The sequence below is a fragment of the Acomys minous genome (assembly GCF_964271855.1).
Source record: "Acomys minous genome assembly, chromosome: 6".
NCBI lineage: Eukaryota > Metazoa > Chordata > Mammalia > Rodentia > Muridae > Acomys > Acomys minous.
In genome coordinates, this window is record NC_140487.1 from 103,788,984 (window position 1) to 103,813,586 (window position 24,603).

Below are 24,603 nucleotides of genomic sequence, written 5' to 3' on the forward strand. Positions count from 1 at the left end.
CAGCTTCCAGGTACCCAGCATTGTTGATGAGAGCATTATAGAGGCAATAGTGGAGGTCCATCTATGTGTATGGACCAACGGGGCATCCTGACATTAACAACCCCTGTTTAACTTCATCTTGATAACATGCATTAAAAAGGCAGCACACAGGGATTTCATGTCACACACCAGCCCTGGTTGATAATAGCTGCTTGTAGCACCATTGGGGAAAACGGTTCTTCAGCTCTGGACAGCCTCTAGGGAATAAGATCCTGCAGTTGATTGGTGATGCCTTGCCATAAATGTAGACCTAGAGAGCCAACTCACACTGCTGCCCATATCTATAGTGTATCCTCCATAAATGTTACATAAAGGTGACTCTCAGTGTTGTCATTCAAGTCATTGGTCAGAATCCAACAGGACACGGTCAAAGACACTATTGTTCGGTGCAGAGTTGACACTGATTTCGAGGTTGACACTTCAAGGTTGAATAGTCTGTCACATTTTAGATCGATTTTTGTTCCATAATTTGTTTTGTGAGCATGTGCACAGGCATGAGTGTGTTTGTGTGTGTGTGTGTGTGTATGTTTGTGTGCACACGCACGCATGTATGTGTGTGCACACACATGTACAAAGATCAGAGGGCAACTCCTAGGAATCAGTTGTCTCTCCTTCCAACTGTGTCCCAGGGATAGAACTCCGGTCATCAGGCTCAAAAGCATCTTTCGAAAGCTGAGCCATCCTGCCAGCCCTTAAAATGCATTTTGAAACTGTCCTACGCCAATACTGTGCCCAAGAGAGACTTTCTACCTGTGACAGACCACAGAGGACAGTGGTTTGTTTGTTTGTTTTTTTGTTTTGTGTGTGTGTGTGTGTGTGTGTGTGTGTGTGTGTGTGTGTGTGTGTGTGTGTAATTCCCATTGTAGTGATGCAGGATCTGGGATACTGGGGAAGAAGTAAATCACTTGAGAAAAGATATAAGTGCTCAGGCTTTTGACCCCTGATGTCCCTCGTGTAGATACCAACACTCTCAAGGCCCCACTCTGTGTCTGAAAAAACACCGAGGCTCAGAGGAGGAAAACAAGCAGTAAGGATGACAAAGGGCACAGCAAATAAATGAACAGGCACACTCGAGTTCAAGCAGCTCATAGTTTTATCATAAAATATAAACGTTCTAAATTAAGTGTCTTACTTTCTATCTTACCAACAACAACAAAAACTAAAACCAGTCATGTTAGCTAAACACAGGTGCCTGTGTGGTCTTACAAATGGGGGTGCATCTGCGGTGTGCGCTGTGAGTGGGGGGGGGCGGGGCTATGCAGGTGAGTGTTGGTCAGTAGGTGAATCTGGTCTTGCTGTTTTCTGTCGGCCACCTGGTTGGAACCTTGGCTTTCCAAACTTCACACCAAGCTGTTGCAGAATCCAGAATTCCAGAACCGTTAGCCCTGATCCGAGGGTAAAGAGAGGTGGGAGCCCGGCAGAGAGAGATGTCTAAAAGCGTATGCCATTCCCACTGGAGGAAAAATAGGGGCTGTTCATCGGCGGGCCGCTGGGCACCGAGTTGAACCTGGAAGAGAGAGGCGATGGATACTGTGATGAAGTGTGGTGTTCCCAGAGAGCCCAGAAAGAAATAATCTATTGATTTTGTGGCCATCAAAGGTTAGGCGTCTGGGATGGGCTTGGAGGCTGAAAGCTTTAGCATCATACAAAGTCTTTGGCTCTGGACAAGTCAAACACAAATGACACAGTTAAAGGAAAAGGAAGAGCTGAGTTCCCTACTATGGCGGTGCAGGGAGCTACAGGAAGCACATAGGACAATGTCTAGAGTCCGTCCCTGCTGCCTTCATGAAGGGGCCACAAAGAAGTTACTGGAGCTGAGCACCTATCTGTCTTAGAGGAGCAAATGTGTTAGAGAAGGCCACAACGTCTTAGAAAACTGGGCCCGTCCTGGCAGCTGACACCGGTACACCTTCCCCGACTCAGCCTCACTAAGTCAGTCTCCCTTAATCTCAACACTCCTCAGAGAAGTAACCTTGCAACACCACTGTGTGAGTGCCTGGCATGCTGTGTGACCCTTGGGGAAGAAAGAGCAGAGAAGACGTGTGCCTCCGCTTCAAAGAGCAGAAATCCACACACCGCTCTGATTTCTTTACTAGCACACTTGTATGCCGACTTCAAAACAGAGTTAAAAGGCCGTCTCCTCCATGAAGCCTCCCCTGACCTCTTCAGACTGATCAACTAGCACAGACTTCTGGGATCTGACTGCAATTTCTTCACCCATCTCCTGTCACATTTCGAACAGAGCTAGAGCTTAATACAAATTGCCGCAGAGCAAACGGCTAGATTTAGTCTAATCCAGGGCTTCTCAGCTGCCTTTCCGATGGGCAGATGCAAATTACAAAAGCGAGTCACCTTCAAGCCACTCTCCCATAAAACGGAGAAACAGCAAGGTGGGAGGGATGCGGGAGAGAGGGAGCTGCAGAAGCAAACCGCTGCAGTTAATGGCCTCAGCTGCTTATACCATCTGTGGCTCCTAGTTGGGACAGTCCATGGACCAGCTAAGATTTGTGTAATACTCTATTTCCTTCTCACTAAAAGAAGTTCCAGGACAGAAGAGATAGTAGTACCTGGTTGCTCAGCACCCAAACCCAGGGCCTGACAGCACATCCCTAATAGGCAAATCATCTGTGGAAACCACACTTCTGTTCCCCTTTTTTAAAAAATCGTACTGGAGGGGCTGGAGAGAAGGCTCAGCACTTAAGAGCATGGGCTGCTCATCCAGAGGACCCAGGTTTGATTCCCTACACCCACATGATGGCTCACAGCCATCTCTAACTCTGGTCCCAGAGGATCGGATACCCTCTTCTGACCTCCTTGGGCACTGCACACACAGTGTACAGACATACATGCAGGCAAAACTCATATGCATAAGATGAAAACAATGTTGAAAGTGATGGTAGCATGGTATGTGCCTGTTCTCCCAGAGCTTGGGAGAAAGATATAGGAAGATCACACATTTGAGGCCAGGTCTGTCTCACTAGACCTTGTCTCATAAAAACAAAGGCTGAGGTATGCCTTGGTGGTAGAGTGTTTATCTGGCATGTGGAAGGGCCCTGGGTTAAATCCCCAGCACTGGAAGAAAAGAAGTGATGCTATTGTAAGGTATCCTGTTGTTGTTGTTTTTTAAATCTGATTTATAAAAATAAAAGCTGGAACAGTAACAACGATTATCAGTAACAAATTAACCATGTTGTCTCTCATATCTGATCACTGCCCCAGCTTCTCTGGGTTGATCACTTATAATCAGGTCAACTGCCAAGGTTATGGTCCAGACAGCATGAACACAGGGCTAGGGGGAAAAGCAGTGTGTGTGTGGACTTGAGGAGGGGAGAGAGGCGGGAGGAGGGGGGAGGAGCTACATTCACTCCTAGCAGTGGTTCCCAAGTTTCCTAGTGTTGCCACCATCCCTATAATACAATCCCTCATGTTGTGGTGACATAAAATTATTTTTGCTGCTACTTCATAAATGTAATTTTGCTACTGTTGCAAATTGTAATGCAAACATCTGTGCTTTCTGATGGTCTTAAGCGACCCCGTGAAAGGGTTGTTTGACCCTCAAAGGGGTTGCGACCCACAGGTTGAGGGTGCTGGCCTAGAGTTTGGTGAGCGCGCGTCCTGACTTACCTGAGACAGCTGATGTAATACTGTCCCCAGAGTGAGTATTACTCATGCCCCAGTCAATGCTCACCCTTACTATTTTATTGTGTGAAGGATAAACTGTGTGGTAGTCATCCCCGATGGGGAAGGCAAATCAACTGGGCAGAGGGACTGAAGGGCTTTCCTCCTCTTCTGAGACGATGGGGCCCCTTTCCTTCCTCTCTCACGGCATCCCCTCTCAGCTCTTGCTTCCTCTGCGTCTGATGACACTGCCTCCCTATCTTCCAGACCAAACGAGGCACCTACTTCCACGGATACGTCTTCCCTTGCCTGATCCAGCCTCATCAGGTCTTGTCTCATTCTCGGTTTCATAAGTTTCTCAATAACCATATTACCCAGAGTTCCCCCATGTTGGCTCTCATAGTACCTGGCTTTCATTTCCCCACTCTGATCCTGGCTCCTTTGTGCTTGCCTGTAGAATTACTTCCTGCACATGGCTTCCTTTTTTTTAAACCTGAGTATCCTCTCTCTCTCTCTCTCTCTCTCTCTCTCTCTCTCTCTCTCTCACACACACACACACACACACACTCAGACAAACATACACACACACATACACAGATTTTCCTGTCCGGTTTGCCCCTTCCAGCACCTCCCATTTGCTGGAGGCCCCAGGGCTGGGTCTTTGGGTCTCCACTACTCATGTGCACTCCCTTGTAATTCATTCTGTCCCATGATTTCATATGTCATCTATATTCTAGTGACCCCCAAATTCATTGCCTCAACCTTGCCCCTAAGCTCCAGGATCCTGCATCTACCTGTCTGTCCGTAGTTCCGCTCATCTGTCTGTGAGTATTTGAATAAGAAATGTTCCCTCCCCCCCAGTGTCTCAGGCATTTGAGCACTCAGTCCCCAGTTGGTGACACTGTTTGGGGACACTTAAGAAGTGTTGTCCTGGGGCCTGGAGAGATGGCTCAGAGGTTAAGAGCACTGTCTGCTCTTCCAGAGGTCCTGAGTTCAATTCCCAGCAGCCACATGGTGGCTCACAACCATCTATAATGAGATCTGGTGCCCTCTTCTGACCTGCAGGCAGAATACTGTATACATAGTAAATAAATAAATCCTTAAAAATAAATAAATAAATAAATAGAAGTGCTGTCCCCCTCGGGGGCAGGCTTTGAGGATGCAAGGCCTCTCCTGACATCTAGTTTGCTTGCTCTCTCTGTTTCATGCTGTGGTTCAAAATGTGAGCTCCTCACTTCCTGCCCCTGCCTCTATGCCTGCTGTTGGTTGCCACCCCTCCCCTCCAAGATAGACTTGTATCCCTCTGGAACCATAAACCCAAATAAATCTTCCTTCTGTGCTTTGCTCCTGGCCATGATGTTTTGTCACAGCAAGACAAAGTAACTGACGCTGTTTAACAAGCTCAGTGTCCAGGACTGAACCCACCGATAAGAAGCCTTGCTCTGGTCATTGCAACCTAGCCATTTGCCGGTCATCCAGTGCACAGATCAGAAGCCTGAGACTTGTGCTGCCCCCAGCACCACCACCACCAGCAGCCTGCTCACCCTCATCCCTGGTCCTCATGCCATATGCAACCATGGTCAATCCATGATCCACCATGATCAAGTCTGACTGATTCTGCTAAGAAAAGGAACATCCTAGATTGGTTCACATGTCCCTTTTTTCACAGGAACTGCCTTTCTCTCCACCATCAGCATCTGTCTCATGACCCCCTGCATCAGCCCCCACCTCCATTGCCCATTCATTCTTCGTATCTTGGACAACATGACCAGCTCCATGCAGGAAATGAGAGCGTGCGCTTCCCCAGTTCAAAGCACTCCATGCCATCCCGCTGCTCTCAAAATTCCGGCCTTACTAACCAGCCCCAGCCTGCTCAGCCCTGGCTGCTTCTCTGAATTCTATTCCACCCACTCTCTTGCCATCCCCTTGGACTCCAGCCACACAGGGGCCTCTGCATGTCTAATCCTGGCAGCGCACTTGTCTCTCATACACAGACATGACCATGGTTAAGAAAGCCTTCCTTGCCAGTGTGGTGGTTCATGCCTTTACTCCCAGCACACAGAATGCCGAGACAGGAGGATGGCTGTGAATTCAAGGCCAGCTCTAGGTAGCATACTGAGACCTTGTTTAAAGGAGGAGGAAGAGGAAGGGGAGGAGTGAGAGAAGAAGGTACTCTGTATGTCTTCTTCACGCCAATTCACATTACCATGAACAGTTTGAGGCACAGAAATTGTTCCAGCCAGTTTATTCTGTTTTGTTTGAGATAGCATCTCACCATGTTAGCCGAGGCTGGCTTCAAACTGAACATCTCCCTACTTCATTTCCCAAGTGTTGGGATTACAGGCTCGTGCCACAAGCCCAGAGATAAATCAGATTGGGGTGTGTGTGTGTGTGTGTGTGTGTGTGTGTGTGTACACATGCCTGAAGATGCATGAACATGCCTGTGCTCAAGTATATAGATACCAGAAGGTAACTTCGGGGTCTTTCTTCAGGAACCATCCCTCTTGTTCTTTGAGATTCTGGAGATCACCCCTTAGACTAGGCTGGCTAGCCAGTGAGCTTCAGTGAGACCCACCTGTCCCTGCCTTCATAGCACTGGGATTACAAGGGTTTGCCACCATGTCCTTTTTCTATGAAAAAATTTCTATGAAAATTCTGGGGATCAGCATCAGGTCTGCATGCTTGCATAGCAAACATTTTACCTACTAAGCCATTCCCCCAGCTCCATCAATTAGCCTTTTTTCAAATGAACAAATCATCCTTTTTAGGGATGTAAGGGTGGCACCTGTCTCTGTTCCCATCCTCCTGGTTTCTCCAGCTTTCTGAGGCATCATTATCCTCCACTAACCATCTTCCCTTACTCATCTCTCTCCTTTGTTTCCAGTGGCTCCTCCTCTTCTCAGTCATGTGCCTACTTCTTGGGCTGCCCCTTCTTGTGCCTTCTCCACCCCCCCACTATCTCCCCAAACACACACACAAAGACCAGGCACCCTTTGTGCTTACAGCTCCCCTTGCTCCCTGGACAGCCAGCAAGCCAGTTTGTCCCTTGAATAATCATAGGCAGTAAAATGAGGGTGCCTGCCTGCGGACGGATGGTTCTCTGTGTCCCTTGGCAGTCTCACTCACCCTCCCCACCAGGAAGCTAATAGATGACCTCTTGTTGAAACCTCCCGACTACGCCTTGTCTCCTTTTCTCTCCCCTAGGCCCCTGGGTTCACTCGGATGCTCACAGGCCTTTTTTTTAGATCCACTGGCCTACCAGCCAAAATAGGCTTGAATAATCCAATCCCAACCTCCCTTTCCAATCCTGTTTTCCACCTTTTCCAGGAATAAACCTAATCCTCCAAACCATACATCCCTCGGTCCCCAGGCCTGCAGCTTGTCTTGCTCCTTCCAGGCTGGGAACATAATGAAACAGTAAGTCACTTGCTTAACGGGAGTGAGGATCTGCATTCAACTCCTGGCACTCCAAATCAAGAGCTAAAGGGGAACATTTAAGTGAATGCCGTGCCCCTTCCCACTGCAGGGCCTGATTCCCCTTTCCAGACTGCCTCCTCTAGCCACTCACTGGGACACCACCCCGCAACACACACACACACACACACACACACACACACACACACACACACACAAGGCCTGCTTCAGGCCTTGGGGCCACATGGTCTTCACTTTACCAGAGCATGTGTCATCCAGCCGTGTCAGTCCTCACTTTCTTTATGTGCATGTATGTGTGTCTGCATGAGTTTAGATATGCCATCTGTTGGGGGACAGGGTGCCTGCAGAGGCTAGAAGAGGACATTGCGTCCCCCACCCCCACCCCGGGACCAGAATTACAGGTGGTTGCGAGCTTCTGGATGCTGGGTACTGGGAACCACGCCTGGGTCCTCTGCAAGAGCAGTAAGTGGTCTTAATGGCTGAGCTGTGTCCTTAGCCTTGAGCCCTCTGCTTTTTGAAGGTAAGAAGTATGACGCATTATCTATGAGTCCCCTTTAAGTTTGCCTTAACCCTGTGAATTAACACAGTACTTTCTAGGGTGTGGTGATGATGGTGAGGGAGGTTCAGCATGACCTGCTGAGGACGGGGACGAGGGGTAAGGGAAAGGAGGGAAGAGAAAAAGGAGGAAGTAGAGGAGAAAGGAAAGGCGTAAGAAGGAGGCACGGATATCATAGTCAAATACCACCATCGACCACCTTCTTGAACATTCTCCAAGTACCCCAGGCAATTAAATGATCTGAGAGTTCCAACCGTTAGGAAATCTGCTTGTCTTTGTTTCTCACAGTTTTCCCCAAACAGATCTGACTATCAAAACCTCTTTGAAACATCGATCCCTTTTCACGAGACATTAAGGGAGATGGGAGATTCAAAGAGTGAGACTCTGAGGGCGTGCAGTGGGTCAGGCGGTGAAAGGGTGTCTGCTGGACACCGTGAGGGGTTGGGGGGGGGGTGCAGGAATCAATGTCACCCTTGAAAGTTTTATCCTAACCTAGAACCTGAGCTTCTCCAATTGGGGGTACACATGCCCCATGGTCTGCCTAGGATTCTGAGGTCCCCAGGAGTAGCATGATGCCTCTTGCCTTGGGTCACAAGTGTAAGCTGAGGATTTGTTTTGTTGGAGTAAGTGGCTGCTTGTTAAAAACAAACACAACTGTGCTACTTCACACAATGCACAATCCAAGAGGAATTCTCAGCTTCACTGCCCAGTTCGTGTTAGTAGGTCTGCAGCTGAGCCCACACACAAGCCCAGGAAATACCAGACATTTCTACCATTTAGGAGGTTTTGGTGGCTAAGCTGTGAAAAAATCCTTCCTGGGGACCTGCCAGAAGTCCAGGGGATGCTTAAAGATTAGCCTGGCAAGGACTCCAGATGCATCCAGGAAGGGGATAGGAGACCTACATAGGTTAGCTGACCATATTCTTTGCAAATCATTATATGGTAATGACAGGGCATCATCAGTGACTTGCAGCACCCATGCAATCTGTAGAGCGCCCACTTGATTCTGATTGGGCAGCTGCAGTTCTACAACTAGCCTGTAGGTGGCAGCCTGCAAAGGACCCTCAAAAGGCCCCAGCCCAAGCTCAGCTCCACATCGGTTCCCTCCACGTCCTCATTGACACTGGGCACAGGCACAAAGATACACTCCACCACCACCATTACAGTCACAGGACACATATACCAAGAAAGGCTCTGTGAAGCCCCACCCTATTCACCTGCCCTCTGTGACAGCCGTCTAGACGCAGGTCATCTCCCCACCCCCACCATGGTGGAGGACTTACCCATATCCCTGGGGGAAGAGGTATGGAGGCCCGTCTCCTGCCATCGGGGGAGGGTCTCGGGGGTTGGCGGGCAGCTTTTGGGGTGTCCTCTGAGGATACGGATAGTTGGGCTGGATGAAGGGGATGTAGCTCATCAGGGGGGCATAGGAAGAGCGGAAAATTTGCTGTCCCATCTGCTGTGGATTGTATGGTGTCACCTGCAGGATAGAGAGACTAGAGGGGGTCAAGTTCAACAACCCCCCCTAACCCAAACCCTAACCCCAGCTGCTACCTATCAATCTATGTGCCCCTTATTTGCTTTGTGTATCTGAGCCTCAAACTCCTAATCTGTAAACTGGGAAAACACTGTCTACTCTGTGTGGGGAGGGTCAGTTGATAAAAATAAAGGAGGGGGGCACATTGGTACATAGCAATATCATTTCAACACTCTCTCCTGTCTTCCCTGCCTTTCGGTCAAGCATCACCCCCCATCCCCCACCTCCAAGCTCCTTGTTCAGTTTTAACTGTCAAAGAGAGTCTACCTGCTGCGATGCACAGTACTGGCTTCTGCATTAGGACCTCAGCCGACTGTGATCACCAGACGACCCCAGCCAGTAGAAACCCATGCCAGGGAAGAGCAGGTCGCTGCTGTGAGGACCAGTTGTAGTTACCAAGCAATTGAAATCCAGCTCCAGCGGTGGTTCTCAACCTCCCTGATGCTGTGCCCATTTAATACACTTCCTCATGCTGTGGTGGCCCCCAACCACAAAATTATTTTTGTTGCCACTTCATAATTGTCATACTGATACTGTTATAAATCATAGTATAAAAAATTTGTGTTTTCTGATGGTCTTAGGCGACACCCGTAAAAGGGTCTTTGGATGCCCCCTTCCCTCTAAGGGGTCAGGACCCACAAGTTGAGAACTGTTGAGATAGAGGAGCTAAAGTCGGGGTGCTGCTGAACTGGAATTCCTGTAAAGGACAAGTGTCCCAAGAGCTCATGGAGAGGACAGAGGAGGACATCTCCTAGGACAGACCCTGTGGGGGCCATAACAGGAAATATCCAGGATCTCCACAGTGGCAAGTGTTTGGCCCTGAGACTAGTCTTTAAAGGGCAAGTCCCAGAGTTCACGGCAGCCTTGTCTAAGGATATGCCCATGATTCCATGGGGCTGATCAAAGCCATTACATTTGCTGCTCTGGAAACCACCTTTAAATACATTCATTTCTTACAAAAGCACAGAACAATGTTCCGAGAATGATTCCCTTGCTCTGAAAAATCTTATATAAATAAATGTCCCTAGAAGGATACGGAAGAAACCAATACACAGCGGTGGCCTCAGTCCTTAAAATTCTTATCATGTTTTATACTACATCATTCAAATATATACACACCCATAATTGCCTGAAAGTACTCTTTGAGCCAAAAGGAGGTGTTGCTGTTTCTAAGTGGGGGAGCCTGGGATTCCTGAGACAGATTTTCCCATCCCAGTTAGGATGAAGGAGGCTCTAATTCCTAATGATATAGGTTCTGACCAAGGTTGTTTTCACATATGGGCCCATCTCTACCTTCCAGAACATACTAGCATATGCCAACTCCGAGATGAGGTTTTCAGAAAAAGGCTGGGACTCCCCGGGAAGGCGTGAGGTAGGAGAAACTGGAATTGAAGTTGTGGCCTGGCCATGGCCCTGTGTGTGAGATGATGCAAGGGCCACCTGGGAACCTGGGATGCTTGTCTTCAGGCTCCTGTGTGTCCCCAGTCTAAATGGCTGTCCTCACATCCCATCTCTGCCCCAAGACGCATTACCTTTTGAGCCTGCTTCCATGTTGGTCAGTGAGTCTGTGTGAGCATACAGCCTGGCTCAAGCAGTTTGGGAGCATGTGAATAACTGCATGTATTTCTCGTGTGTGTGTGTGTGTGTGTGTGTGTGTGTGTGTGTGTGTATGTGCAGGCACATGCACCACAGTACATATGTGGAGGTCAGAGAACAACCTAGTATGTCAGTCCTCACCTTTCACCTTGTTTTGAAACAGCGTCTTTTGCTGTTCATGGCTGCATATGCCAGACGAGCTGGTCCACGAGCTTGTCTCCATCTCTCATCATGTCATAGGCACACTGGGATTACAGATGTGTGCTACTGCACCTGGCTATACATGGCTTCTAGGAGTCCAAACTCCAATCCTCGTGCTTGGAAGGCAAGCACTTTATCCAGCGAGACATCTTCCCAGCCCACTATTTCCCGCCTGCCTCTCTCTATGTGGGTATGTTACTGCCTCTGCCACATCATTCTGATATTGTACTTTTGTGTATTTATCTATGAGAGGTGGCCATCACGGTGGCAAAAAGCATGAGGCTGCCAGGACCAGGCCTCCGTTCAGCTTCTGAGTTAAGAGCTAGGAGGCATTTGTAACGAAAGTGCCTGTGTGATTCATACTACTGCATTCAGCAAACAAATAAAACTACAGGACACCAGTTGAATCCGAACTGCAAATAAACTATGAAGGCATTTTTAACATAAATATTTCTTGTGCAATATTTAAGATTTACTTCTATTAAAAATGGCATTCAATATTTATTTGAGATCCAAATCAAACTGAGTGCCTTTTCTGGGAACTAGCCAGATCACATAGCATAAAGATGGTTCTTTGGCCCACACTTGCTGGGCAGAGCTGTGGGGTTAGCTCTGGGCAGCTCAAAGTGTGTGGACATCACCATTCAAGGAGTTGAGGCTTCTGGAAGCACTGTGCATTTTCCTCTTATCTTTATGTGCCTCTGTCACCCTATGAGAGAGGAACAACAGGTCCTGCATCTTCACCTTTGACCCCGAAAGAGAAAGGAGACTAGACCTCACTCTCTTCCACACACCAGCTCAGCCAACGCAGAGACTCACGGGCAAGAACTGAAGCCTTCCTCAAAGTCCCTGAGTCATTGAGGCTACAGGTTGTCACGGCAAACCTACACTTCTCCGTTAATGTTATGGCCTAATCTCTTTATGTCTTTGTTTCCCCATCGATAGCATGCATTATACGGTGTCTGAGACGGATAAATTAGTGTAGAAGCCGTTGGGAAAGGTGTGCAATTATCATGCACTAAGGACTCTGTTATGTGTCCTCTGATATGTGGCACCACTGGTCTGTGATTCAGCGCCTTGACATATATGTGTGTCCTCTTACGTCAGTGATGGTGACCACTGGGTATGGAAGGATGAAGGGACAGATAGCTTTCTGACCTAGAGACCTTCATGGAGCCCAGGTGTTGGAGGGGGAGGCACCTACTCACCTGTCGAGAGTAGCACCCCAGTGGGGGGTGCACGGGCTGCTGGTAGGGCATCCTTGTTGACCGTTGTGGGTACAGGCCCTAAGGAGAAAGAGAAAAGGTCCCTGATGCTGGGTGAGGGTCCCTAGCCTGAGCCTGGAAGCGATATACCTCAGCATCCTGTTCACAGGCCTGCATCTACATCCGAGGCTGATCCTCCCCCCTCTTCCCCCCTCCCCCCTTTACCCCCCAGATGATCGACTCGAAGAAGTTGCCTAGGCTGACTGGATCAGGCTGGGGCCAGTTCTGCTCGGGCCACATGGAAATCCCCCTTTCAACAGGCTCCAAAGCTTCTTTCGAGAGCCTTTCAGAGGCTGATGCATCTCCGAGAAAGCTACTCCACCTTTCTAAGAGTCTTTCCCCTGCCCTCAAGAGACAGAGTGGCCAGGGTCACATTCTACACACACATAGAGAGAGCAGGGGTGAACTTCCTGTGTCGTTTCCTGTGCTGTCATCTCCTGTGCTGCCCTCTCTGTTTTCTTAAGACAAGGTCTCTCACTGGCCTGAGGCTCATGGGGTAGACTGTTGGCTGGCCCATAATCCCCAACTATCTTTCTGTCTCTGCCTCCCCAGGACTAGGATTTCAACCCTGCTTCACAATGCCCGGCTTTTGACATTTGAATTCTGGTGGGTTAAACCCAGGCTCTCAAGCTTGCAAGGCAAGCGCTTTTTACGAACCAAGCTGTCTCCTCGCCCACCATGGCCTTTCCCTAAGCCTATTCTCACCTACCACGTGAGGTGTCCCCACACTTCTGTGCTCCTTGTTGATAAATCCATGTTCAAGTATATCTGCACGTGTAGGGACCTGGGTCCAGCCAGCTGTGACTCTGTGCACAGATGTGCAACTGTGCCCCTGTGCGTGCACATTTGGGCTTCTGCTGTTATGGGCCCGCGTGTCTCTGTAACTCACAGTGAATGAGGGTAAGCAGGAGGATAAATGAAGGAATGCCAGGAAAGAGCTGAGGAAGCACCTGGACACATAGTAAGGACTCTGTAAATGTTAGGTCTGTCCATCATCCCCCACGGGCCCCTCCCTCCAGAAGCTCCAGCAGCTTAGCCCGAAGGAATGGAAATTTTATTCACAACTCTGATTAAGGCTAGGAGATCTTTGTGTTCATATAGACACAAGACACACACACACACACACACACACACACACACACACACACACACACACACACACCTAGCAAAAATGTTACAAAGGGTGGGCTAACCCATGGCCTCTCCAAATGTCCACCCAGTCATTACCTACATCACCAGGGTGTCCAGCCCTTCAGACCATATGGGGACCAGGATAGCTACGAATGCAGCCTAATATAAAATTATAACCTTACTTAAAACAATATTCTAAGACTGGTGTGCAACCAGTGTGTAACTTGATAGCATGACCTACGGCATGAACCTCATAGATGACAGTGTCTTGTCACAACGTCATGTAAAGTAGACATGTTTGCTCTTGCAGCCCATGGGTCATGGGTTGTACACCCTTAGGTTTTATGTGTGACTCGAGGCAATTCTTCTTCATCCAACATGGCCCTGAGAAGCTAAGAGACTGGACACTCTGGACTGATGAGGGTCCTAGAATGATGCTCAAAGCCCAGTGCTCCTCTCAGCCTGGGACATCTTCCCAGAGCATTCCTCATCCCAAAGTGCTTCCTGTCTTCAGGCTTGGTTTGTGGCAATCACCAAACTGCTAATGGTGGACACCATGCTCCTGGTGCTGTCCTCAGCTCCTTGGGACGGGCTTCACGATCTCTGATGTAGAGACAGCACAGAAGCCTCCCAAAATCCCCTTCCTGTTTCAGCCTCCAGGTCTCCCAAGATTCCAGAAGGACACATCCCATCAGAGAGCCCTGCCCATCCTCTGTTACTAAACAGTGACCCTTGAGACCTTCCTGTCGTGGCCCCGCCCACTTTCACCAGCCCTGACCCAAAGCCAATCCTTTCATGCCCTGTTGCTTAAAGTTCTGCAACCAGCTCTGAAGCTCTGACAAGGACTCTGCTGCATGCTTTTCTGTCACTCCCCTCTGGTGCTGTCTTGCCAGGCCACCAAGGAAGAAGATGCACTCAGTCTTGATGTGACTTGATGTGCTGAGGTGAGTTGGGGGGGGTCTCCCTTTTCTGAGGGGTAGGGGAGAGGAGATGGAAGAAGAGGGAAGGAAGGGGCTGTGACTGGGATGTGAAGTGAATTAATTAATTAAACAAACAAAGAAATTCTGCAACCAGGGCAACCTCTGTCACTACCATGATACAGCCCGGTCCCTACAACCATACCCTGCAGTGAACCTGGGCAGAGGAGTCCTGCCAAAGGAATGAGCTTGCTCATTCCAGGCCCCCCAGTGAGCTGCACGGCCTCTGGGTGGGGTGCTAAGGGCCCTTCTACTGCTGTTTCCTTCCAACTCCATTAACTTGCCTAACTGCCACCTCTTCTAGGGCTGCAAACACCAGGCAGCCCTCCGCCAACGCCACCTGTTCTGTACAGGGCCATGCTATGGCCTATGGAGGGCATACAGTTGCCCTGCCCTACCCCCTGTAAGAGATGTTGCTGCATTCATTAGTATGAGAAAGACTGCCTGACTCTAGAGGCCTTTGCGGTTGTTAGAATTGCAGCTTTATAAAATCATGAGCAAATTAGGGCAGATAAGCATTCACTCCTCTTCACTTGGAGCCGTGGCCTTTCCCCCACTCAGAGTCCTTCCTTCATCTGGAGATGCCCACGCTTTGTGTAGGGGACCCTGTCTTCCTATCTCTCGGTCTCTCCACCGTGGAGCTCTGAGTAAATTGGATTCAGGGGCCTCATCTTTACTCCTTAGGCCCTGTGTGGAAGAGATCATGATAGACCAGTCCTCTGTTCTCTCTCTGCCCCCTCAAGGTCTACTGAACTCCCTCGCCCCCTTTTCTTAGAGGACCATAACTGAATATTAATGAAATGAACATCTGTGTCACACTGGGGATTTTGAGAGTCCCTCCTTATGCATGGGCTCAATTAATCCTTACAACCCAAGCAGTCTCTGCTGCTGCTGTAATTATGATAAGCCCGGCTGTCCTACAGACCAACCGGGACAGTTAAGGAACTTGCTCAAGGCCACACAGTGCAGATGTTGCAGAACTCTCTCACTCATCTTCTGGCTTCCAGACCTGCCGTCTCTCTACTGTAGCAGGCCTCCTGATCAGTTGTCTCCAAGCAAGTACTAGGAGAATCCGAGATGCCACGAGAAGATAGAAATGCTGTCTTTAGCCACCACCTGAGAGGATCGGTTCCTTGAAGGCCAACTTCAACTGAGCCCATTTATGCCTGAATTGTTCACAGAATCCTGGAGGTCCTTCTAGGAGGGCCAGGGTACCATGTTTTAGAAAAAGCTGATGGATGGATGGATGGATGGATGGAACGGATGAGTGGACTGATGAATGAGTAAATGGATAGGTGGGTGGGTGGATGGGTAAATGGATTGATGGAAGGATAGGTGGGTGAATGGGTAGATTGATGGGTATACAGATGGATGAATGGAATGGAATGGATGGATGGATAGATGGGGTAGGTAGATGGATGGATGGAATGAATGAATGATGAGTGAACAGACAGATGGATGGATGGATGGATGGATGGATGGGTGGGTGGGTGGATGGGTAAATGGATGGACGAATAGGTAAGGATAGATAAATAGATGAATATGGATGAGTAGTCAAGTGGACGGAGAGATGGATACATAAAGCAGAAAGGCCAGAATGAGCAGCAGTCAGAGAAAGTTTCAGAATGAGCCTGGGGATGCATCTGTCTGAGACACTAGACTGAGCTGAACTTCTAGTGCGTGTTATAGAAAACTCTGTAATTTGATCTACAAGAAAGAACTTTCTGCTTCTAGATCTCTGCCATCCAGAGGCACTGACTCCATTTCCCTCCTTCTCTAGAAAGGTCACAGTCAGCCCCACAATATGAACACCAGTGTCTCTGAAGACACAGGACAGACTTTATGCTCAGAAAGTATGGCCAAACCTTGCTCAAAAAAAAGCCAGGCCAACGAAGCATTACAATGCAGCCTGACATCATGAACTGTGTGCATGCATTCAGCAAGAGTGACTTCCAAACATGGAGAAGTATACAGTTGTTTCTGATTCTGAGGCTGAGTGTCTTCCCCGTGGATTTTGATTTACCCCTGAACTTACACTGGACTCCAAGCCTCTTCACCACCTTTGGGTGCCTTCACCCAGCACAGTGCTCAGCCTACGGTGAGCGCAGAGCAGAGGTCTTTAAAATTACTTAAGAAGATGAATAAATAAATAAGAATGGGTTGGTCAGTGAGTAGGTGAATAAATGAATGGGGATTAGGCAAGCCTCAAATTGCAGGAGGCTGAAAACGCCAGTGAAGGAAGCCATGAATTAATGACCCAGATGCTTCTCTCGAGACTGTGTGAAGATGTTATTACTAATGTGAAGATGATGCCTTGTGATTTCCCTTGGACAATCTCCACCTCACCTACACCTCACCATGAATTGCAAGGCGTTTTGTACCTGTGGAGGGCAGGGAAGCAGAGCTAAATCTTTTTTTTTTTTTTTTTCTGAAAAAGTTGAAATCAAAACAGAAACCGGTCTTTGTTCAGCTCTTTCAAGATGAAGCTGGAAGGGCATCAGCTGAGGGAGTCTTCAGACTAGATAGGCTCCCTGCTTGCCTAGGATGTCTAGGCCATATGCTTCTTGCTCTGTTGGAAACAAAGAAATGGCACTGGCTCTGAGCAGAGTGAACATGGAGGATGACATGTTGAGTGTGACACAAATTTCTTCTCCATTTCCATTTTCCAGACTTGCCTACCCTGGGCCAGGCCAGCAAATGGCCAAAGCCCTGGATTCACAGGTCAGAGACCCCGTGCTTCCTAGAGGAACTACATGACATGATGGAGAAGAGCCAGCAGTGGGAACAGAAGATGGGGAAATCTTTGATGCTAAGTGCCTCTCCTGAAAACACAGAGCACTACCTAAGGGGACTGTTAAGTTATTGGATCGGACAAAGGCTTAAACTAGAGTGGACATTTATTTGATTCTCTCTTCCTTCTACCAAGCGGGCCACGGCTCTTAAGGGATATTAAGTTAAATGGACAAAATGAAGAAACTACATTTTCCCTGCATAAATAAGCTCCGTGAGTAAAATTTCAAACCCTGCTACAAATTCTTCACAGTTCCTTTGTGTGGGACTTCTAATTCTATTTCAGCTAGGATTCCCAAGAGCATGTGTGCGTGTGTGGTATACATGTGTGTGAGCACATATGTGTGTGTGTGTTTGTGTGTGTGTGTGTGTGTGTGTGTGTGTGTATACCAAGTAGTGAGTCAGTATAACCACAATGAAAATAGCAGCAGAGGTCCACAGGTTAGCAATGTCATCTCTCATCCTCATGTAACTTATGGTTAGGGATGGCATTCTTGGGGAGTCCCAAGGTTCTTGGGGAAGCCACAGCCTCTTGCTTACCTGATAGTGCGGGAAGGTGGAGTGGCTGGAAAACACTGGCAGAGGTGGACAGTTGAGATTGAGCCAGAGAGGCTGGTTCAGCGTGGTTGAGGTCAAGGCTGTGGTGAAGCGTGGGGCAAAAACATTCCCAGCATACTTGATGTTCTTGTCGGGCACTGTTGTAGGTGGGTTAACTGCAAGTCACAGCAGAGGGCGAGCATCTCAGTGCCTGTAGTGGGGAGAGGCTAGATGCCTTCTGTACTATAACTACCCAGGGCTGCCTATTCTCAGGGACCAGGTCCTTTAAGTTCTCAGAGGGTCCTTCCAAGTCCAGGAGATTTCTAACTCCAGGAACCAATCATTAGTGTAGCGCTGGCTCATTTGTAAGGGCTGGCTTCTCTCCCCATCACTCACTGGCAAATGAGGCTGGTGAGCAAGGTATGCAATAAACCACATTGCTCAGGCTGTATTCCACCTACGTGCAAAAGCAAATTCCAGCGTTATACAAACAAGTGCAAAAGCTGTTGCAAAGGGTTCCACCCCCTAAATGATTAAATCCACCCAACCAGGGATGGATGCTCAGCGACACTAAAAACTGTGCGGCTTGTTGTCTCTGCATTTGGGGATGGTTTTCCAAATATTTTAAAGGTTGATTTTCTTTTTCTTCATGTGTATGTGCATGCAGGCGTGTGTGCATATCCGATGTGCATGTGTGTGTTTTGTGTGTGTGTGTGTGTGTGTGTGTGTGTGTGTGTGTGTGTGTGTGTGTGATCTGCATGGGTGTCAGATCCCCTGGAGCTGGAGTTATGGATCCTTGTGAGTTGCCCAGAATGGGTGCTAGGGAACCAAAGTCCAGTCCCTTGGAAGAGAAGTAAGCACTCTCACCCACAGAGCCATCTCTAGCTCTCAAAGCTGAGTATTTAAAAACATGAAATAGATCGGTGCAAGATAACTTAATACTGAGGTTTTTAAGCATGAGGTTGAGTTTAATTGGTATTGTGTACAAGTATGAATTCTTCCCCTGACAGAAACATCCATGGGCTGTGGAATCAGAACCTACCCACCTTCCCAGCATCTCTTGTTGTTGTTGTTGTTGTTTCTTTGTGTTTGGAAAAGGGTTTTGACTTCATGACTGACACAGTTGTAGGTAGGGCAAAGGAGAGGAAGCCAGGCCAGGTCACAAATAATCTCATTGTGGAAATAAATCGAAGCATGGATTTCTCTGTAGCCTGGGCAAACCGAGAAGCTGTAATACGTCTCAGGTTGGAGGCATGTACCACATCAGTTTTTGTGTGTACCCCCGGGATTTCTGAAAACCAATTACATTCCTCCAGCAGTTAGATTCCCTTAGGGGATGCTGGGAGAAAATCATTTCCTCCTTCTTATGGAGTTTAAAACTCCTGACACCCAAGGGGGAAAAGACTCGCCCACGACAGGCTGAGGTACCCCTGCCTGGGCCCATGAGGGTTTTCAGGTACCCACCCAGGGAAGATTCACTTACATTTCACATCCAGCCCATCCATATCCACCTTGCTTCGAAGCCTCAGCTGCCCACTGGGGTTCTTGGTGGCCCCAAAGAACTCATAGAGCAGGTTCTTCTCAGCTGGCCACACGGGCTTCTTGCTTGGCAGAGTCATGGAGATGGTGCCCACTGAGTCACTGTGACCCTCCTCACCATACGCGTCCTTCCGGCTCTGGGGCCACTGGCTAAGAAAGAAGCTCTCTCGACCTTTGGCCAGCTCTTTAGTGCCAGGGGTTCGTTCTACAGAAGGAGGGAGACTGAGTCAAAGGCAAAAACTTTTTTTTTAAAATTACTTTCTTGTAGCTCTTGCTTCATACTGAGGTCTAGGCCACACTAGGCACTGGGTCTCAGTCAGGTGTATCCCTGGGTTCATGCTGAAGTCTGCTCTGATTGTGGCCCATTCTGACATTCTTGCCTGATACAGCCATCTCTCCATCCACCTGTCTACTCCTGCATCTGCCTATTGATCCATTCGCCTACCCACTCAGCCATCTACCCTGATCCATTTTTCCATTCACTCATCTGTCCATTCATCTGTTCATTGGTTTATCTAGCCAACCACTTATCCATTTATTCATCTATCCATCCACCCACCCATCCATCCATCCATCCACCCATCTATCCATCCATCCACCCATCTATCCATCTATCCACCCATCCAACCACCCATCCATCCATCATCTATCCATTTATTGATCCACCTATTATCCATATACCCATATCTTTTTCTTCTTTTTTTCTTAGACGGGGCCTCACTGTGTAGCTGAGGTTGACCTCAACTCACCATGTAGACCTGGATAGCCTCAAGGTCACAGAGATCTGCTTGTCTTTGCATCCTGAATTCTGAGATTAAAGGCGTGCACCACCATGCCTGGCCATTCATTTTCACTCTTTTCTCCCTCCCTCCTTTCTTCTCTTGCTTTTCCCACTGCTTTTCCGTCCTTCTCTTCCTTCCCCTTTTCCCATCCATAGAGCCAGGCTAAGGTTGTGAAGGTAGCTTGGATGTGGTTTGGCCACATGGAAGCACATGGCTTAGCTAAGAGACACACATCCCTGCAGGACACACAGTCTGAGTCATGCTCTTTAGTCCCTCATCGTGGACTTCACCTCCACTGTGATTCTCACTGGCCATTCAGCTCTCCCATCAGCACCAGGCCTTGCCCTGAGTACCGGTGCCACAGCCGTGAGTCAGAGCTAGACTGCCCTGCAGGAGCTCACACAAGGAAGAGGGAGATGTGCCCAGAAATAGCTCCAGGAAAGGCAGATGGGCACTGTGAGGTGACAAAGAGACGACATGGGAGAAGGTACTGGCCAAGATCTCATCTGTCTGAGAGGGTCCTTCAACCCAGAAGGAAGGAAGATTTAGCAAGACTTATTTGAGGTTATCAGGAAGGTGTTACAGACCTGGGCAGCTACAGACAAATGCCAGGAAACATCAGAGGGGCAAAGTGAGTCATTATAGTTGACTGGAGTGTCCAGAAGGTACTCCATAGGCCCCTGAGAAACACTGAGCATCCATCCCCCTCAAAAGGACACTCTGACACCTGCGGCACATCGTCAGCGCTTTCACCCACATTCCCTTCACTGCTGTAACTCTTTGTTTTCAAAAATGGTGTAAGGGGGAGATAGGGGATGCAAAACATCCTAAGCAAGCACTGTGTCCTCGCTGAACCCATACAGGATTTCTTGCCATTATTCCCTAAACAACACGCTGTAACCACTATTTACAGAGCATTGACATGGGATTAGGCACCGCTAGTCAGCTGTAGATGATTTGCAGTGTGTAGGAAGGAGTGCGGGGGTTGTATGCCATTATGTGTTAATGTTCTTGAGCATCTTTGGATTGGGTATTTGAAGAGTTCCTGGAACCAAGAAATAGGAAGGCAGGTTTATAAATGTGTACACACGTATATTACCTACTATATAATCTGGAGATATACTCAGGCATATATGGACATAATTACTGTTAAGGCATTTCTGTTAGAAGCAGAAAGCGGGCTTTGCGCTCTGCCCCTCAGTCCTTCCTCAGAATGACTGTCTCTGGGCACCTTCGTGGAGCTTCGCTGAGAGGCCCATCTATACAGCCGGATGGCTATGTGCTGCTCTGGGCACACTGCAGGCATCTGGGAAGTGTGGCAGTAGCCGGACCCGAGGATCTGTGCTTCAGTGTTACCGATGGTAGTGGACTCGCTCCCACCATATCACGGAGCCCCTACCATCTATCCCAGCAGGCCTGAGGGGCTCTGCATTGGCCTGGACCTTACCTTCCCGGCAAAGGGAAGCGCTGCTCTAGCCAGGGCCAATTTAGGAGACTATGACATTTTTAGCAGAACATGTCCCCAGAGTCTCTTCCAGGAGTTCCTCTGGTTGCTGAGTTTAGCCCCCAGCTAGAATGCTGAAATAACATACCCACTAATAATAGTCATTTTCCCCCCCAGAGACTGGCATATTTGCAGCCTCTCACTGACTACAGTCAGTCCCTTGAACATCTGCAAGACCTGCCTGACATCTGGGCACTCTCTATCCCTCTCCCTCTGTCTGTCTGTCTGTCTGTCTCTGTGTCTCTATCCCTTCCTTCCTTCCTTCCTTCCTTCCTTCCTTTCTTCTCTTCTCTCTCTCTCTCTCTGTCTCTCTCTCTCTCTGTCTCTCTCTCTCTCCCTTCCTCCCTCACCTGTTTTTCCTCTGCCTCTTAACTATATAAACACACACACAACTAGCACACTCACCAATATACACACAGAAGCACCTTCAGCTGTGCCACCCCTGTGCTTTCTCTATTGAGTGCACTCACCCTGTACAAAGATCCCTCTGTCATAAGTTGCCCACAGAAAGTACACAAAGGCACTTTGTGAGTACAGGGAAGAGAAGTGGACAAGACACCTCTGCAGTCCATTCATCAAGCAACATGAAGGGGCCCCTCTAGAAGGACAGGGTGGCTCAAGCCTCTCCCACCGTGGGACTCCTCCAGACCTGCCAGGCACTGAGTCTAGCTTGTCACCTCAGCTCTGATTTCCTGAGGTCCCTCAAGTGCTCCAGAACATAGAAACGCTCAGGAAGGTAACCTTGTTCTTGTTGTCAGAGAAGTGGTGTGGGCCCTCCCCAGACAGACACTGTCAGTTAGCCATCACCCTTCAGCCTGGAGGTGACCTTTCTCTTGGTCACCATGAGTGTAATCTATTCTCCTAGAGACTGGAGACTGTGGGCCAATCGCTCTGCAATCCAGTGTGAGCATACACAATGTGGAATCCCAGAGATGGGCAGGGAGCACCGGGACGGAATGAGTTTCCTGCAAAGGCTAGAGTCCCTATTCAAATGTTGAAAACATACTTATCCAAGCCTCTAGAGTCCCCAAGAACAAATCCAGGACCAGCAGTTTGAACTGTGCCTGGATCACTTACGCCCTAGAGAGAGGGTGGACCAGTCCTGATGACTAGAGGGCCTGCCAATCAATTTTCTCTCCCAGCCTAGGCCCCCAGGCTGGGATCTTTTCTGATAAGGTGGATACTTCTTCCAGCATGCTCTGGGTACCTAGTAAAGTCAGAAATGACACGTCTTCCGGGGCCAGGAGAGATGGCCCAGTTAGTGACATGCTTGTCATACCTGCCTGAGAACCTGGTTTTGGACTCCCTGCATCTGTGTAAAGAGCTAGGTGCGATGGGTCCTGTCTCTAACCCTAGTGCTAGGCAGAGTTGGGATCCTGGGGGCTCACTGGCCAGGCACTTTGGCTACATGACCTTGAAAGAGCCTGTCTCAAGAAATAAGATGGAGAGCGGCAGAGAAAGCCACTTGAAATCACCTCTGGCCTTCAGACATGTACATATGTGTATTCATCCACACATTCATATATCCCCAAATACACACACACACACACACACACACACACACACACACACACACTCGAGCTGGAGCACACATACAGGGCGTGCTGCATTGTTTAGCTTTGCACAAAGATGTATCATGTCCTTGGCCAGCTCCCTGAGCCGGACTCTCCTCCCTGAAAGTCCCCCCCTCACTTCTCTGTTCCCAGTCCCACTCACCAATCCAGTGGTGGCCCTCAAGGGCAGGGTCAGCCTCCGTCTTGGAGCAGATCTTGGCAAACACCGGGAGCTGCCTCTTCGGAGGAGAGAACTCGGGGAGCTTGTCGGGGAGCGCAGGAGGAGGCGGGGGTGGCAACAGCAGGAACGGGCCCAGCCCCATGGGCTCTCGGGGTCCAGAGCCATTGAAGATGCTATTCTGCAGGAAGTCCTTAATGACCTTGGTCTCTTCCAGCATCATCTTGTTGTCGGGGACCTTGGACATTTCAGTAGACTTCAGCGGGAACTGGGCCAGGAGTTTGCTGATCTCTGAATTAGAGGCACCCGTGCTGTGGCCCTTGTCCTTAGTCTCCCTGATACTCTTGACCTTGGCGGCATGAAGGATACCCGTGACTGCAGACACGGCAGAATCGGAGTCCTGCCTGCTACTGATGATAGGCATGGACAGCTCCTGCTCCTGGAGCTTGTCACCAGCCATTCCGGAGGATCCTGCAAATTCAGTGCTGTCTGTCCCGAGAGGAGGCATGAGAAAGCAGGGAGCCAGCTCCCGGGTCCCCTGAGGAGTGACAATAGGTGTTGCAAGCTCCCCAGAGCCATCTTGGACCAAGATGAGATGTTCTTTGGTGAGGCTCAAGAACTCCTGCTCCACCAACAGGGAGATTTCATCCTTGCCACCACTCAGCTCCAAAGCCCTGCGGAAGGTTCAAAGACACCCTAGAGTCAACACGCTCACCAGCTCACCAAGCCAGTGGCTCTGCCAGCAGGACACGGGCCCGAGGGAAAGAAGATGGACTCATAACCTGCTGAAAACACGTTTCCTAATATGAGCACCTGTTGCTTTCTCAGGAAGATGGGCCAGGAGGACACAAAACCAACTACTAGTAGGACTCAGCATCACCCTGTAGGCCAATGTGCTGAGAATATCCATCCCTCCTTCCTTGGGACCTAAGGCAACAGACACCAGAGAGGTCATTTCCTGGGGAAATTTGTGCACAGCAAAGGGGCTGGCTGCGAGTTGTAGAGCCTGCTCAGGAGTCCCCAGGAATAATATACAGCCAGTCCCTCCCTCTTGCTGGATGGTGAAGTGTACAGTAAGGCTCACACCTAGCTCGGTCACTTCTCATCTGTGTGACCCTGGACACGTTATTCAGCATCTCAGGTAATCTGATACCCTTGTGTGATTCCCAGGAGTATCGTGACGGGGGTGTTTGAATACCCCGGATACTCCATCACAAGGGCCGTAGACCCATCCTTGACTATGTCTGCATAGCTCAGGCTCACAGTCTGACCAGACCATGAATCCTGGATTCCACAGTGTGACCATCTGTATACCGGTATCTACCCTTGCTGGCATGGCCTCTGACAGGGTCATGCATCTGAATT

General features: G+C 49.1%; 1 protein-coding gene across 2 annotated transcripts in view; it reads right to left on the reverse strand.

Moving 5' to 3' along the window:
• Positions 1–1,122: 1,122 nt before the first annotated feature.
• LOC311599591 (uncharacterized protein C1orf94) overlaps positions 1,123–24,603 on the reverse strand; it is a 43,526-nt gene continuing 20,045 nt past the window's right edge. The window contains exons 2-8 of one of the 2 annotated variants that reach the window (XM_084785613.1): positions 23,224–23,912; positions 19,166–19,426; positions 18,729–18,893; positions 17,686–17,858; positions 12,191–12,268; positions 8,932–9,128; positions 1,123–1,546 (exon numbers count right to left, since the gene is read on the reverse strand). In XM_084785613.1, the coding sequence (XP_084641739.1) occupies positions 1,471–1,546; positions 8,932–9,128; positions 12,191–12,268; positions 17,686–17,858; positions 18,729–18,893; positions 19,166–19,426; positions 23,224–23,912 (1,639 nt within the window). In that variant the 3' untranslated portion in view covers positions 1,123–1,470. The remainder of the gene's footprint in view (positions 1,547–8,931; positions 9,129–12,190; positions 12,269–17,685; positions 17,859–18,728; positions 18,894–19,165; positions 19,427–23,223; positions 23,913–24,603) is intronic. The other variant, XM_084785614.1, reaches the window with a different exon arrangement.